Here is a 17,158-nt window from a genome sequence, read left to right as displayed (position 1 = left end):
GAAGTGTGGAATTGCAAGCCCTGCTGAATTTTTGACTGTAGATGCAGAGTTATTACTGTCGCCCTTTTTACTATTGGTGATGAGGGCATCAAACATGCTTTGCTCCCTTTGATTCTCTGTTCTTTTCTTTTCTTCCAGGGGGAAATGTATTGCGGTTTCTTTCGATTGGGCTTGTTGGACGCCAGGCCATTCACATTCACCATATCGTTTTATCCAGGCCCAAACTATAAAATACATTTGTACTAGCGGTTTTGTTGGTGGCTACTGCCTACTTGAAGATGTTTCAGAAGAAAATGATGGGGGGAAAGCGTAATTAATCAATTAATCGTGTCAGACACGTGGGGAGTCGATCTTATGACTCCCAAAAACAATCAAACAAGGCGTGGTTCCGACCCGTGAAATGCCCCCACCCGCAAAATATCTCATCAGTCATGCATGAGTCATGACCCGGCAAAGAACGGATCTGCCCAAGTTTCGACATCGCGAGCTCCATCATCCCGTCAGCCTTTCAAATTGCGGCAAACTCCGAATATGGCAGTCCCGGTCTTTATAGCATTTCGGTTTCACACACTACTGCTTTCTTTCCCATCTTGTCATCCCTGGCTTTTTGTCATGTCCTGATTTCAGCTTTATGAAGGAATCTATTCTCGGGTACAAACTCGATGGTCGCTCTCGTTGAATGGCGTATAAATTTCAGTTTGAACGCTGGTACTAGTATTTCATTTTCTAGTGAGCAAGACTCTCCGTAAAATCTTCTTATTTGACTATTCAATGAACGGAATATTTTGCTATATAGGTGGGTTTAGCCCATAATATCCATGGTTCGAAGACTCGGCCGAGTCGTCCTAGTCCGAGAGACCGCGACGAAACGTTCCCGAGATACGTGACTCGTCGAGATGTTACCGTAAAGAGTTGAAACGGTCGAGTCACATTGAATCACTTCGAGCCATCCCGAATTAATTTGAATTTTTTTTATTTTTACTAATTTTTAATTATTTTTATTTATCATATTTTTTTATAATTTTTAGAATATTAAATATTTCAAAAATTCGCGTCTCGCCGAGACCGCGACCGATGTACCGAAATCGATATGAAACGGTCCAAGTCGGAACCGCGACTTTGAACTTGGCAGATGCACGCCTTTCCGGCTATTCTCCCATAAGAGATTAAGGAGGAAAAAAAAATAAAAATTAACAAGTATTTTAAAGCTGCAGGCATTTTCAACCCAAGATTTTTTTTTTTTTTTTTTTTTTTAAACAAAGGACAAAAATCCCAAGTCCTATGTTGGACGGAGCATCATGGAGGGGAAAAAAAGAACAAGAGCGAGGCCTAAGTTGGAGCAATGATAAGGTCGAGGAGTGATGCTTTTTGAGTGCAGAGTGCAGAGAGAATGTTTTCTTGTCTGAGGGCAAACACAATCAGTAGTCACGTCTCTGATCATTGCAAAGGCTGGCGAGTCATTCTGCCTCCACTAACTTGCTACATAGTCGACCGGTGCTCATCAAGATAATAACCAAACATCAATCACGGGCCTCGACTCTTTTCTGATCATCATATAAGAAGGCTTCATTTTGTTGAGCATTTTGACCAAACCCATAACACTTGTTCGTTGGTCCCCAAACATAGAGGTTTTTATCCCTTTCTTTCAACAAGGATTTGAAGATGGAGGGAAGGAAGAAACAAGCCCAACTACAAGCAATGTGGTTCGCTGCTGGAACAGCTGCCATCATGGCATGCTTAGAACGCGCTGTTTTAGTATCAGTTGTGGAGCAATGGCGGGTTGTGGCCTTCCTTGCGCTCAACCTCTTGCTCTTGGCGATTCTGTTTACTTCCCCATCTCCTCTGGCTTCATCCAACGAGCCCACGAGCCAGGAATTCAATGAAAATATGGATTCGAAGGTGGAATTAAGGAGCAACAAGAGGAAAGAAAGTGCAAGCAGAGGACCAATGCTGTCTGCGGCGGATGACCATCATGATGATCACGATGATGGGAGCGGCAACCACTTGAGATTACTGAAATGCAGAATCAGAAGGGAAAAGGGACGCGTGGTTGAAAAGCAAAATTTGAAAGATTCTACGGATCAAGCTCATGATGAGCTCTCCCAGGAGGAGTTGAATGAGAGAGTGGAGGCGTTTATTACAATGTTTAGGCAGCATTTGGTATCTGATGCAAAGGGGAAAAGCTGCAGGGTCCACTCTTCATCCATTAAACGCAAAGCCATATACAACAACTATTCTGGAAGCACCGGAAGGGGATTCTGAAGATTTTAGTAATTGTTTTGCTTCGGATGATAGATGAATTCAAAGAAGCTGGTTTTGGTTCTCATCAGATTTAGAGCATCTTCTTGCCAGCCAACTGCCAACCATAGTCATTGGGAGACTTGTACCGATGGTCAAATCTTAGTCCGAAAATTAAGCTAGTCCTCCTCACAGTGTTTCTTGTCATTCAGAAAATTACGGAACATTATTTATTTTTAGCAGCGTTTCTCCAAATGACGAAGCTTTTGAGTTGAACATAGTATTCTCAGACAAGACAATCTGCAGCGCGAACTATAAGCTATATCAACAACTTGAACTAAATAATCTAGCAAAATTCAACAAACTCGCCAGATGTAGATGAAAAGGACGCACGTACTAGTAAAAATCTATGACATTAAAGAAGTGGGACAAGTCACTCTAATACAATTCTATCCATATCTATTCTGGTTTTAGATTGAATCGGCAAACTTCAAGATTAACCGTAGACCTATGAAACATATTTCGACCATTATTTGACATCCATGCACAAATTAGGTTTAACGATCGACCATTATCTGATATCATTATTTCATGTTCTAGTTTTAACCGGAAGAGATTTTAGTACCTAGGAAGTGCTAAAAATCCTGCACTACCGAACCCACATTTTCACCTCTTGATTTGGAGAGGGTAAGAGGAGTGATCATGGAGTGGAAAGAAACAAAAGGGTGCAAGTAAGAATCACAAGTTGGTGGTTAGGTTAGGATGATGTTGAAAGGTTAGTGCAGATACTAAATACTCGTTGGAATGTCGCAACCCATGAAATTGAAAGCTGTAGCTTTAATTACGTCTCACCAGTTGCTTCTCATAACCTCCGATCATTTATAACGGAAGAACTTTCAGCAGCTCTGGGGTTAGTTTCCATGGACCACCGAGTGTGTTTGAGTCCGACTGGACCTGAATTTTTTAAGTGAAAGTTGACAATTTTATTTTTATGAGCATCTGACATGAGATGAGAGACGAGCGGCTGATAAGGGATGAATGGTTTGCTTGGAAACTCTCTAATAGTCAAAAAAAAAAAAAAAAAAAAATGCACTTGAGATTAACTCAAATGATTGCAGAAATTCGTCGTTGACAAATCACCACTGGCCGATGCCCTTTTATCTCACGTCATGGTTATACATAACCATGCTAGTCTATGTGTGTGCAGAACCATTTTTTTCATTTTTTGTTTTGGACACGAAGTTGTGGCAATTATTGCTTGGGTTATTATTACTTTATCCCCTTAAACTATATTACTACTATCAATTTACCCCCTAACGTTATATTTTAGTCAATTCACCCCTATAAGTAATTCAACTTAACATGTTAATAAATTTTGGACAAAAATACCATTTTATTCTATAGCATTACTACACTGTTATTATCACTCTATTCCTTTAAATTATAGTGATATAATCGATTTAATTTCTAATATTATTTTCTTGGCATTTTACTTCATCGTTAATCTAACTACTATAGTAAAAAATTTTTAAATATATTTACCCTTATATATATAATTAAAAATAAAAAATTTAGAATGATTATTCTTCTTTTTTTTTCACTTTAAGAGATCCAAAAATATAAAAATAAAAGGGTTTTCTCAAATTTCTTTTTTCACACCTATTAATACTATGAAAAAAAAAGATATACGAAAGAAGGAGATAGAAAATTAGATTTTGCAAAAAAAAAAAATCTAACATTATCGTATTAATTTAAGATTATTGGAATTAGGATCAAAATCTAGTGGTAAACAGTAAAATGAAATAATTTTAAAATAATAAAAGTATTTAATTCTTTCTTATTTGTATTTTCTAAAAAAGAATTGAGCTCTCTCACTCTCTCTATCTTTCTCTCCTCCTCACCCTCCCCCTTCCGATCTTTCTATTTTTTTAATATTCATAAGATTGCCAAAAAGAAAGAAATTAATACTTTGACTTTTTTTTCTTAATACTAAACAGAAGAAGGGTCACTCTAAATTTTTTATTATTTTTGTTATACAAAGAGGAAGGTACTTTCTTCTAAAGTTTTTTAACTTGCTAAGTTGGTTTAATGGTCGGATAAATTGCCTAAAAAATAACTCTATAGGGTAAATTGATATTGAGACTATAGTTTATGAGGGTAAAATGATAATAACTTTAAGGGCTAAACTTGTCTTTTTACTTTAATTAACAAACTCCGTTAAATTTAATTATTAGTTTTGGAAATGACTAAAAGATAACGTTAAGGGGAAAATTGATAGTGGCACCGAACGTTAAGAGAGTAAAGTGATAATAACCCTTATTGCTTTAATTGAAAGTTTTGTTAGGCTTATAAAGGGATATGTGTGTGTGTGTGTGTGTGTGTTTATTGGACTGTGATAGTCATGTAGAAATAGAAAGTTTACTCCATGATAAGATTCTAAAACTTTCACTTACTTATTATATTAATTGGTATTAAATTATAGAAATTACATAGATGAGTGATATTTTTTATATATATAACTAGGAAGATGTGTTGTTGTTGTTATTATCCAAACTTTTGAACTTTTAAAAAATTTTTAAAATCATTCAAAATTATACTACGACAAAATTTTATTACTTATTTTATAAGGTTATGTGAAAAATTTTTCATAGTATTTTAAAATATATAATATAAAAAATTTTAATTAGACATATAATCATGTATTATATAGGTATATTATGAGTACTTACTAACTAAGATACTAAATTTTAATCATTAATAAAACATCTTATCGTTATTTTAAATAAGGAAAAATCATTCAAAACGTCCCTCACATTTTGTAAAATGACTTTTTTCATCCCTCACTTTTAAATGTGTAATTTTACGTCCCTTACAAATTCATATTGGTCAAATTTGGTCCCTACCTAGGTTTACGACTAATTTTTTGTCGGAATTCATCACGTACCTTGCATGTGATTATTTTTTAAGGGTAAAATTGTCAAATTAAAATTTACATAATCCATCTATAATCCCCTACATTTCACAAAATAAATTGTTTCGTCCCTCACATTCACAAAATAAATTTTTCATCTCTTACATTTCATAAAATGAATTTTTTCATCTCTCATTGACCATATACACAAATAGTTTTTTTTTAAAATTCATGTATATATCTATTTGATTTCACCTAAACAATATGAATAGTATGTAATATATTTCTATTTTATTTCACTTAAACAGACTAATTGTAGTTGTGCATATACTATTCAATAGATATATACATGAGTTTAAATCTAATAATTTTTTTAAACCCATAAATATTTATATTTGATTTCACCATGTAAATTTATTTAACATTTGCAACATTTTCTATTTTGGTAATAATTCATTTATTAAGTTGTATAATAAAACCATCTAATTAATCAATGTTAATTCGAATTTTATAGTCATGCTAACAAATTGCAATTTAATTCTGAAATTTTTACTCGCTACCTTTAAGACCAATAGTTGAATTTCTTATCTTATGATTATTTTTTAAAAGTGTCAATCACTTCATTTTGTCATACTTTTTCTTTGTTTATTTTTTCTGTCCAAATTTAATTCGATATAAATGCTTGGTAATGTTTAGAATTAAATATCTTCATTGTTTTCAATTTTTGAGTAAAAGGAATGAACATGAGTAAAAAACTAATAATTTTTTTAAACTCCTGTATATATCTATTTTAATTTCACTTCAACAATACGTTCAGGTGAAATAAAATAGAGATATATTATATGCTATTCATATTGTTCAGGTGAAATCAAATAGATATATATTAATTTTTTAAAAAAAGTTATTCGTATACATGATCAATGAGGGATGAAAAAATTTATTTTTTAAAATATGAGGGATGAAAAAAATTTATTTTGTAAAATGTGAGGGACGAAATAATTCATTAGATGAATAAGTTCCAACAAGTAATCAAATGATCGTTACAAGTATAACAACGTGTTATATTAGATAAAAATTATTTCGTAACTATTATTACTAAAACATTGTCCATTAGAATGTTGTATTTGACAAAACAAATAATGACAGGTGTTTTTTTTTTCCAACACAGAACCCGTGCAGGCTGTATGGAAATTGACAGATCATTCTTAGAAGTGGACGGATATGGTGGAGACGGTTCTACAGGTGGAAATCAAGGACCTTTAACAGATATTTGAAACTGTTGAATACTCGTTTGCGGTTGTTTTCAAACTCAACAGCTAAAATAATACAAACAGGAAATGCCCAGAAAGTAAAAGTCTTCCCTGGCTATCAGACGTGTCCGGGAAGTGTTGTATGAAAGATTCTGATTGATGGTATCCGCCACCCATCTCACTGCAGGAACTCTTCCAAACAAAATACTACTCCATATGGCATAAACAAGAAGCAAATAAAATCTTTATGTTTTGTTTGATTTTCTGATTTTCTCGGGGATGGATGCGGTTGATCCTCCCGTTCCAATCGGACAGATGGTTCGTGCAAGCAAGCCAAAGAAATTCTCTCTCTCTCTCTCTCTTTCCCGTGAATGTGAATTTTTATACTATCAAGAAAGCTGTGTTTCCTTTCCTGAATCAATTCACGAGTGACTCCTGAGTCATATTGCAGCATCAAGCATATATTGCTGCCGGCCATTGGTAAGTGCTCAAAAATCAAACCATTGGATTTATCATTTATGTTATGCGCTGAAGAATTATAACACAGACTAACAATCAAAACTTCCGGACCCAACACATGAGAGACTATATGTTTCCATATCTAAATGCCTGCTGCTATACGATATCTTCTCTCACATGCGTCTACGTTTTCGAATTAATTATCCCCTAAAATGTCATTAGTGTGTACATAATAGAGACGCATCAACCAATTTTCTGAACTTTTTTTTTTTTTTTTTGCTTTTGCTGTAAATGGAGGGCGGTCTGTTAGAGACAAGCAATGTTATCTGAGCAGAAGAAAATTACAGTTAAGAGGATAAAAAGGCCATTCGATAATGATGGAAAAGTTGATTACACCGAAGTCTTTCCAGATTTGGCACCACAAACAACACCAACACTTAGCTTCCACATGGCTTCACGCTCAAATTAGTTGCTAGTGAATTACACCATGAAATACAAGAGAGGTTTAACTAGAAATGCAACTCAACTAACTTTGACCTTTTAAGATCTCTCTCTCTCTCTCTCGTGATTATCGCTTGATCTGAACTTTGAACCATCTTCTGCTAGCTGTCTCTTTCACTGTAACTATTATACTACTAGTACTTTTCTGTGCAGGCGATCACTACAATATTTGCTCGCAGAAGAATCAACGTCCGACATGTTTGTCACTAAGCCATAATACCACAGTTTTACGGCTTCAACTCAGAAACTTACAAAAAGATTGCGAGGAGAAGAAATACTTGCTGTCACCATCCTAGGGTGTACCAAGTTCTGTTTCCTGAGTAATGGCAAACAAGAAGCATAGCCGGAGAAGGGAAAGGTTTCGCTGGTGGTTTTCGAGGAAGAAAAAGAAAGCTGATCCATTTGATTCAGGTGCAGGAATCACAGGTTCTACAACAATAACCTCCCCATTCCTGTTCAGTGAAGTATTTATATTACCTTCTTCCCGTGTTGATTACTCACTGGTTTCTGTAGAAGATGATGCGGTTGAAGAAGATGCTGGCTTCTGTGGCTGGTCGATGGAGATGGACCCACGCATTTCAACCCATGAACTAAGGTGAGGTTTCGGTCAACACTTGAAAAAGGAACTACGTAAGTCTCTTTTATGGAGTTGACGATGGTTCAGTATGCTTTATACAGAGTCTTCGTCGGCACTTGGAATGTTGCGGGAAGATCTCCCGTAGGCAGTCTAGCAGCGGATTTGGACGAATGGCTGAACCTTAAAGACATTGATCACACGGCAGACGTTTATGTTCTTGGGTACGTGAAAGGTTAATGTCAAAAGTGTTGTTGATACACGTACATGTCTCTTCTCTCATTTTATGGACGCAGCTTTTGTCTTCCGCAGATTCCAGGAAATTGTTCCCTTGAATCCACAAAGCATCATAGCTGGAGAAAACGCAACGGAGGCGACAAACTGGAACATGCTTATTGGAAAAACTCTGAATGACAAATATGGATGCCCTTGGCTAACACCCATGCTAAACCCGATTAACAGCGATGATTATTACTATTCGGGTATCCCAGAAACTGGAAGGCGATATATTTCCAGAAGCCAAATTACTACGCAATTAAGAAGTCAAACTAGAAGCCAGACAGGGCAGTCATATAGGTACAGTAGGTACAAATTAATAGCCAGCAGGAAGATGGTTGGAGTATTTATTAGTGTTTGGATAAGAAGAGAGTTGCTGAAGGCATATAGCATATCGGATGTGAGAGTTTGTTCAGTGGCTTGTGGCATCATGGGCTATTTGGGGAACAAAGGATCTGTTTCCGTCAGTATGTCAATCGGAGGAACTAGTTTTTGTTTCATTGCTGCTCACTTGGCTTCTGGGGAAAAGAAAGGTGACGAAGGGAAGAGAAATTACCAAGTCTCAGAAATTTTCCGGCGCACATCTTTTCCACGGCTACCTCGTGATGGCAATCTCATGCCTCCGACCATCTTGGGACATGAGTAAGTTGTCTTTCCAACAAAACAAAAAAAAAAAAAAAACAAATGGACCAATTGAAGAAAACATTCAATTCTTACTGGAAAAATAGTTTAACATGCTTAGGTATAAGACACTTTCAATCCGAGAAAAAACTCTGTTCATTGCAGGAAGAGAGCAACCTTGTGATATGGATAGTAAAATGGAATTAAACAATTAAAAAGGAAAGAATGAACAAATGCACACATTTTATGTTGTAGAACAGCCGGGTATTCTTGTTTGGGGATCTCAACTATAGGCTCTATCTGGAAGACAATTTAGCCAGAGAGTTGATAAGGAAGCAAGATTGGAAAGCATTGCAGGGGTTTGATCAGTTGCAGAAGGAGCTTGAAGATGGCGGAGTATTCCAAGGATGGAAAGAGGGAAGCTTAGAATTTCCACCTACCTATAAGTACTCTTCCACTAACAGTAATCGTTATTCAGGTGGACTTCCAAGCAGAGCACGGGAGAAGCAACGAACTCCAGCATGGTATGTAACGAAGGATTGTGTTTCTAATGCCTTCTCTAACCCTAATCATTCCATGCCATCAACACTGACAACGTATTCTAGCAAACTAGCAATTTTGTGTTTGTGTCTGCACATCATATTGCACCAGTCATGCCCTCAACCACAGGAAAATCAATAATTTTCATTCTTTTATATGTAGGCACAAGAATGCATGTGGAGCGTCTTAATTAATTCTTCTTTTAGAGAAGCTGTAGGGAAGCACTCTTTCAATTAGTAGTGTTTCATCTTTACATCTCACTAAAAATGATGGTGAAGCTATGACACAACTTTGCAATGGCAGGTGTGACAGAGTTTTATGGTACGGTAAAGGGGTCAAACAGATCTCCTATTTCCGTAGCGAAAGCAAGTTCTCTGATCACCGGCCTGTCTCTGCTCTATTCTCCACGCAGATAGAGGCTGATAAGCGTGCCAATTGCAGGCTTGTTGTGCCAGCACTTGTACCTAGTGGAACTCCATGCAGCATCGTGAGTACTACTATGATCTTGCTAACAACTTTAAGAATCCATGTGTGCACAAGAAGAATAAGTACATATAAGAGACTCAAACTCAAATTCCGGTATAATGTGACTTTTACTATGGCAGGGGAAGCAAGCAAACGGAGAAGCTACAACAACATTGACATCCTTGATTAAAACGGATGCAGATGCATGCCCAACTAATAGATAACCCGACCAAGACTTTCCTTCAGCGGGGTAAATCCACTCTCAATTAAACAAAAAAAAGAAGGACAAAAACATTATTCCTCAGCTACCTTGTAAAACAAGTGTAAATACTGTTCTTGATGCTGTGTATGGAAACAGAAAAGACGGATTGAAGAACAGTCACATTCTTCAAAGTTAAAAATATATTGACATTCCATTTCTTTTTTGGTCTTCAACCAACATATTAGAGAAAAGAAACTATCAGAATGTATGAGTGTCTCAATTGCAGAGGATCAATTTTGCAGTTCCCTACAAGAACACACAGCTTAAGATCATCGAACCGGTTGCAGCCCTGTAGATGAGTAAAATGTTTTTAAGACTCTAGAATCCTGACTCCTTATTTGCAAAATCCACATTCCTTTTTCATTTGACAAAATAAAGTTCCTGGATGTGAAACTAATTGCAAGATTTTAAGTTCTGATTGTCTGGAGAAGGACATCCAAAGCCTCGGAATTGTCCCGTTGACAACTGGGACATTGAAACCTCCTCTGCAACTCATCTCTAAACGAAGCACATTTCTCTTCCAATTCAGATGTCTGCTTGTTTCAAGTCAAAGGTGCATTAATCACATACAAGCTAGAGATATATATCTGGACAGCAAGAAAAGTCTATCACCAACAAGCTCAAACTCAAGTCTGCTTGAACTACTTCCTTGTCAAAAACTAGGTTTTATATGAGACTGCTGTGGAACTAAGCATTCTACAATCCATTAAATGCTTTCTGATCAATGCTAGTGTTACCATTAACCTTAACCAAATTATGGAAGCTGAACAACCCCAACAACATTCCTTGTGTGTTTGGCTTATTAGATACTTGTAAGTGTTCGTTCACTGCCACTCAAAAAGTATCACATGTTCATAGTATACCATTAAAAGGATATCTAGTCAACTCCCTCAACTCTGTATCCTCTTTCATAATACTCTCCATCAGTGAGGCTTTCCTTTCGAGATCACTTAAATCCTGCTGAACCTGCAAAAGTACAAGAAGCTCAAATATCATGAACGACATTTAGACAAAAACTAGTTACATGCATTCAAAAGAGCCAGATAAGGGCTCAACAGAAGACAAGTGTTAGGCAGCTGTTTTTCACTGGATCATTGTTTAAACAAGATGGAATTAACAATTCCAATTCTTTCTTGCTTTTATGTGAAGAATTGAACTCACTAGTTTATGGACACCCTGTTCAGTTTCGTAAGCTCGTTTCTCCAATTTGATGCGGGAGACTGTTTGATCAAGTTCACTTTGGACAATTTCAACCTCGGCAGCGGTTTTAGAGACTCCTTCTGAAAAGGTTTATGATATGCTTGAGATTTCTTCTTATGCTACAGATGCAACAGTTCAATGAAGCTGTATAATTTTACAATAATTACTAGTTAATCAAAATGTGTATGGGTGCGAAAGTGTATGTGCTCATAAATGTCAGAGAGAGAGAGAGAGGAAGTGGAACACTTTAGCACGAATCTAACTTCCCTCTCAGCTGAACCTTCCATAACAAAAATGAAGTTACAGTATTCTATGCTCAAAACAGACCTTTGCTTGATGTTGTTCCACAAGAATCCTCCTTATTTGGATCAGAGACTACAGACTCATGGAACTTTCTGCATCCAAGATGACAGAAACTGTCAAAAATTTTATCCAACTAGCATAACTTAAGTAATCAGAATATATAAGGACTGAGACTAAGTAGAGCAGGGAGAACAATGACAAAACAGTCATTGAACTAATTTTGCTTGGCCCACTCATACATGACATGCAAGCATCTTGAACTCTACAAAATGCTATTTGATGGATTCTGAAGATTATGAATTCAGCTCAAGTAGCAGAATCATCAGCTTTTCAGTAAGTAAATAGCCACATAAACAGAGTCTTCCTATATATGTTAGTGCAAAGTTCTATGTGAGATGCCATGCATCATAACAAGCATAATCGGAAAAAGTTGGAGGTCAGCACAGGTATTGAAAAGGTGAACACATGTTGGTTACTTCTGATCGGAGAAATTACCGTATACGCGCATTAAGCTCCAGCATTTTATCAATAAAATCGTCTCTGCTGAGGCAACGGCATGATAATAAGAGGACAACAGAAAGAATAATAAAAGTGAAATAGGAGACGTAGAAAAGAGTAATGTGTACCTTTCGGCATCTCCTTGGTTCTTTGCAGATTGTTCAGCCAAACATGCACATTTACACAGAGATCAAACGCAAAACATTATCCAAAATCTGTACCATTATTCACATGCATGGAAATATTCAAAGTACGGCCCAAGGCCTAGTCCATACCCTCAGAGCCTCTAACTCAGATCCAACCGCAGATATCGCATCCTGAACAGAATTAATCCTCGCCTAGAAGCAATATTTAACAAACTTTTTGTAGTGCTTAACAAATCCGGAAAATGAAGTAGTATGCTTTAGCATAATCAAGGTCCATTGAAGGAAAAAAAAATCGACCTCTAGGGTTTGGATGGAGGCCTCGTTCATAGCTAATTCGACTTCGTAGCCTTTGAGCTCTTGCTCCGATGATTCCTTGCCAAGCTTGGCATCTTCGAGCTCTGCATTCGCTTTAATAAGCTCGGATCGAAGTTCTTCAATGCGCTTCTTCAGATTCACGATTTCGTGCTCTACGCGATACAAATCATAAAAGCACTGAATGACGTATTCAGCTTTAACTGAGCAGTTTAAATCCTTCGCTTATTTTACCCAGAAAGTAAGAGGTTATTGAACCTATAGAATTATGAAATGTTTTCAAAAGAAAAGAGCTATCAACTTAACATTACCATACAAAAGCTCACCTCCATGAGAATTTTCGGAAGCGAAGTTGCGAATGAGAGACAGGAGTTGCTTCTCTGAGTCCATTCCCGCCATAGGTTTGGGAAAGTTTCTCTGTTTATTTCAAATCGCAAAAGCGGCTGCTACAGTCCCCAGCCTTTTTTATAGTAGTATTTAATATTTGTGGGCCGAGATTCGGAAGGGCACTCGAAGGCGAAGAGTTACAAGACAGGTTTTCAACTGAGGCCCATAATGAACTTGCCCAAGAAAGCTGGGCCTAGGGCTAGTCCATCCTGTTCAGATTTCGTCTTATGTTTCCTGTTTTACTTTTTTAATTTTTTTTTCAAGTTTCATCCATATTGCGGCCCTTTTATTGTCTGTCTGATTATTTTACCAGAGTTTAGATTCTGATTTCGAATACTAAAATCTTTCGATTGTTGTGGTTTGCTTTTGCATTTATTTCTTAGATTTTTCAATTGTCAAAAAAAAAATTAAAATCTATGTAATAATCATTTTAGCTTATCCTGGTTTTTTTTTAAAAAAAAATAATCAGCTTTTACCCAAAGATTTCGTGAATGAACCAGCGACGCAGTTTGCTTAGAAAAGAATAACAAACAAACAAAAAAAAAAAAAAAAGAAGAAGAGAGAGAGAGAGAGAGAAGGGGGGGGGGGGGCAAAAAAAGAGGGGCAAGACTTACTTGAAAGCAAAAGCGACTTTGGTCGAGGCCGCATGTCGCGGATCTTGCTCGGTTGCACCCATCATCAGTCGAACGTACAAGTTCAGTTATATGATATCTCCACGGCTTATGATTGTGCCAGCAACTAGAGTTTGGAATGGGAAGTCTAGTCGCTCTCCAATTTTTCGTGGCCATCAACTTCAGCTGATATCTTCGTCAGACAAAAAAAGAAAACTTAAGCTAGGATCTCTTAATTATCTGTTGCATGAGTGTAATTTAATTAATTTACCTGATGCCATTTGAACTTCACGATGATGCTTATATGAATAGTTTTAACTTTAATAATGCTGGACGCGAGCGATGCACGTATAGGAGCGCACTTGAGATCCTCGGTGACATGTTTTATATGCCAACCCAATGCCACCAATAGTGTTGTGCCAAGTGTCTTGTTATTATTTACACTTTAATTTTTTAATAATTCAACTTGGCTTGGTTTAATACAAGTTTAAATAATAACATGACACTTGGTGCAACACTATTGATGGCATTGAATTGGCATAGAAAACATGTCACCGAAGATCCCAAGTGATAAGAGCGGGGCAATGATCAAAAGTTGCATGAAGCAGTTCCACAGAGATCGAGCTCAGCTTCATGCAACAAAGATTACCTGCCGGAATAGAGTGAATTCAGGGTTGAATTTTCATTTCATGACACATTCGATAAAAAAAGAAGACACGAAGCTGCTTAATTTCTCCATTCAACTCTTTTTAACTTTTACGGTTGATGAAATGATGATGGCAAAGCAATCCAGAGGGTCAGGTAAAGGTTGCAGCAGCATATCCCACGTGAATTTGTCACCACCTTCTCCTAGGTTGAATTTTTTCACCCCCGTGACCCCGACATCGTCCACTAATTAATCACCTTCTCACAGCAGCACTTAAGAGATAATCTTCATTCAGGTTAGAAAAAACTCTCACCAGCATGATGGGATGGAGAGCAGTGAGCCGAGAGCGAGAGTAGAAGTGACTGGGGTGAGTGAGTAAACCAGTCTTATCCAGCAAAGGCCAACAGTTAATTATGCGAGAGCGATGGAACGGTGCTGACTTCACTCAGGAGTGCGTTTGTGAAGAATGGTTAGCGTTCAAAAATCAAGGAAAAAAGTAGTAGTAAAGAAACTCGACAAATTTAAAAGGAAGGTAACGTGTGTGCTAGCATTATAAAAACTACTACTGAACATATATATCGGATCTGATCCAGTACTGCTCAAGGATTTTCAGGAATGAATCGTCAGCACTCCTCCTCCTCCTCCTGTGCAAAGCACAAATGTGTCTCCTATAGCTGGAATGACGGAAACATTGCTTCCACTTCACATAAATCATATCATATCATATCAAAGTTCAGTAGATGCAGGACGGACAAACAAATATATTCACGACATGATCACTCTGACTGTACAACCTCCAAAATCCATAATCATGGTCATTACCACTCGCAATAAGTTTGATTCCAGCGAAGTACGCGAGACAGAACTAAGCAGAAACCCCACCGGCTTAATCATATGCATGTCATGCGGTCTACTTACATTGACGGGACCAACTACTACTACTCCGTATTTGAGATCTCGTAATTATTGGCTATTCTATCTACAACTAATCGTGACGGGCTCCCTCGTTCCTTTTCTCCTCCTCCTCCTCGCTTTTTAAATTCCATCCCTCCCTCACCTCACCTGCTAAAAAGAATACAACAAGTTGTTGGTACGAAAACAAAAAATGGTGAAACAGAGACCATGCGGTGGATATGGAGCAGGAAGCCGGAAGGCCGGAGCTCCGCGCCTTTTGTGGGTGGGGTTAACTGTTCCCAACATACTTGTTTGGTTTATCTAGTCGTGTTAAAGTGCTTCGGCGGTCCCTTTAGGGTACTCCTTTGAGCAGACAATAATCCACTCCCCCCAACTCATGATGATATCACAAGCTCTCAGATATTAGCTTCCAATTCCGCAACTTCATTTACTACAACAGTTCTTTCTGATCATACAGTTAAAAAAGAAAAAGTGTTGTCCTTTTGCTTCCTGAAAGGCTGAAATCCAACCAGAGTCAGTAGTGTCCAAGAGAAGAGAAGGATCACAAGGGTGGGAGTTCAACTTTTTATTGTGTATGTTAAGTGTGCTTCAGTGGTCGAGAACACGTTGAAAATTAAATAGAACAGCGAGTGTTCTTGGGAGGATTATTGATTGGACGGTCAAGAGGGTCGTTTGTTGCTCCCTCGCCATTTTTTCCCCAGTGACAGATATGTCCATTTTTCATCATTGCTTTTCTTGCTCTTCTTCAGTGCAAGACACCACCGAAGAATACCGTCCTCCCAAGTTGCACCAAAAAGGTTGCCATCCAGCCTGCTGAAAAATTAGAAATGATTTCAGAAAGCCCCTCATTACTAAAGAAAGCTACTGCTATTGAGAAAGCCCTTTCATGACACTCCTCGTTTAGTTTCTTTGCAATATAGGCGTTAGGCCTCTCCACATATCGCCAAAAAAAAAAAAAAAATTTTTTTTTTTTTTGCCCTCATTATACAGTGCACGTGCGTAAATTGTAAGAGCAGGCAAGGTTGTTCCTCTTCTCTATGTGAAAGAAGAAGAGATGGGAGCACGTTTAGGATTATTGTTGGTGTTATAGTGGGAGCCTAAAGATAAGCACTAATGTTAACGTCGCGAGACCCTACCCATTTGAAACTTCTATTTCAACAAAAACGATTAGTAAAATCTTGTACATGGGGGGAGGGATTTTACCTCAGAAGATTTACTTTAACGAAAAAATGTTTGCCACGGATTAGTATTACTAAAGCAGGATCTTATCTATTTGATTGCAATGGGAAAAAAAATCCACAAAAGTGGGCTGCATTGGGTCGATCATGAGTCGCTAAGTCTCTTTAATTGCAGTGCAGTGTAGGTCTTTAGCCAGCTTTATTCAATCTATACAGGGGCATCCCTGTGTACTGGATTAAATTTGCCTGATAAAGTGATTAAGACTTAATCAAAAAAGGTTCTCAAATTTATAGGGGCAAAAATATAAACTTTCAAATCATTTTAATAGTTACCCCCTCCTTGACCCTCTCTGGTCTCCTCTTCCAACGAGCGGTAGCTAACATTAGCTGTCTTTCCATAGTTCCGTGCTTCGTGCTATTAGTTAATTAAGACTTGGGAGAACTGCATGGAACTCGATGATTGTAGACTATTCTAAATCGTGACATAAAGAACAAATGCGAGTTTGAATTTGATGCTTATAGGCCAGGCAATGTTATTAAAAGCCACCGTCTTCATCTTTACTTAATAATTAAGTAGACCTGTCAAAGGATCACGTCTGCTGCTATTTTTTCCCAGGTACGGATATAGATAGAATTTTGTTTACCGGAACTGAATAAAAAAACGAGTCGAATATGAAATGTTGAATTCCAACTCATACCCTACACAAATCTGTTTAAATGAATTAATAGTTATAAAATATATATACATATTAATATATAATTTGGGGGGACGGGTATGCCCGACCCATATCCAGACCCAGTCATATTTGGATTCGGGAGATTAAGATCATGTTTGATAACTTAGTTCACAATTAAATTTAATGAA

The 17,158-nt window shown here is 37.3% G+C and overlaps 2 protein-coding genes across 6 annotated transcripts; one reads left to right on the top strand and one right to left on the bottom strand.

Annotated features, from left to right (window-relative positions):
* The first annotated feature begins 6,487 nt into the window (after positions 1 to 6,487).
* LOC113698216 (type I inositol polyphosphate 5-phosphatase 4-like) lies at positions 6,488 to 10,255 on the top strand. Of its 4 annotated transcripts, none has more exons than XM_027217942.2 (8): positions 6,494 to 6,879; positions 7,513 to 7,770; positions 7,873 to 7,954; positions 8,038 to 8,157; positions 8,246 to 8,851; positions 9,091 to 9,354; positions 9,674 to 9,857; positions 9,976 to 10,255. In XM_027217942.2, exons 2-8 carry the CDS (start codon positions 7,683 to 7,685, stop codon positions 10,057 to 10,059), a joined length of 1,428 nt encoding a protein of 475 aa, XP_027073743.1. In that variant the 5' UTR covers positions 6,494 to 6,879; positions 7,513 to 7,682; the 3' UTR covers positions 10,060 to 10,255. The 4 variants fall into 4 exon arrangements, with proteins under 4 accessions (XP_027073745.1, XP_027073743.1, XP_027073742.1 ...); XM_027217941.2 differs by having other exon boundaries at positions 7,513 to 7,785; positions 7,876 to 7,954; XM_027217940.2 differs by having other exon boundaries at positions 6,495 to 6,879; positions 7,513 to 7,785.
* A 38-nt stretch (positions 10,256 to 10,293) lies between these two features.
* Positions 10,294 to 13,027, bottom strand: LOC113698217 (uncharacterized). Of its 2 annotated transcripts, none has more exons than XM_027217947.2 (9): positions 12,883 to 13,027; positions 12,542 to 12,711; positions 12,374 to 12,436; positions 12,227 to 12,246; positions 12,096 to 12,143; positions 11,625 to 11,692; positions 11,259 to 11,377; positions 10,975 to 11,063; positions 10,294 to 10,634 (listed from the first exon to the last, which is right to left on the bottom strand). In XM_027217947.2, exons 1-9 carry the CDS (start codon positions 12,953 to 12,955, stop codon positions 10,505 to 10,507), a joined length of 780 nt encoding a protein of 259 aa, XP_027073748.1. In that variant the 5' UTR covers positions 12,956 to 13,027; the 3' UTR covers positions 10,294 to 10,504. The 2 variants fall into 2 exon arrangements, with proteins under 2 accessions (XP_027073748.1, XP_027073749.1); XM_027217948.2 differs by having other exon boundaries at positions 12,096 to 12,140.
* Positions 13,028 to 17,158: the final 4,131 nt, after the last annotated feature.

The sequence above is a fragment of the Coffea arabica genome, chromosome 7c (assembly GCF_036785885.1).
Source record: "Coffea arabica cultivar ET-39 chromosome 7c, Coffea Arabica ET-39 HiFi, whole genome shotgun sequence".
NCBI classification, from domain to species: domain Eukaryota; kingdom Viridiplantae; phylum Streptophyta; class Magnoliopsida; order Gentianales; family Rubiaceae; genus Coffea; species Coffea arabica.
Note: the sequence above shows the minus strand (reverse complement) of the source record. Positions and strands in the feature narration are given on the sequence as shown.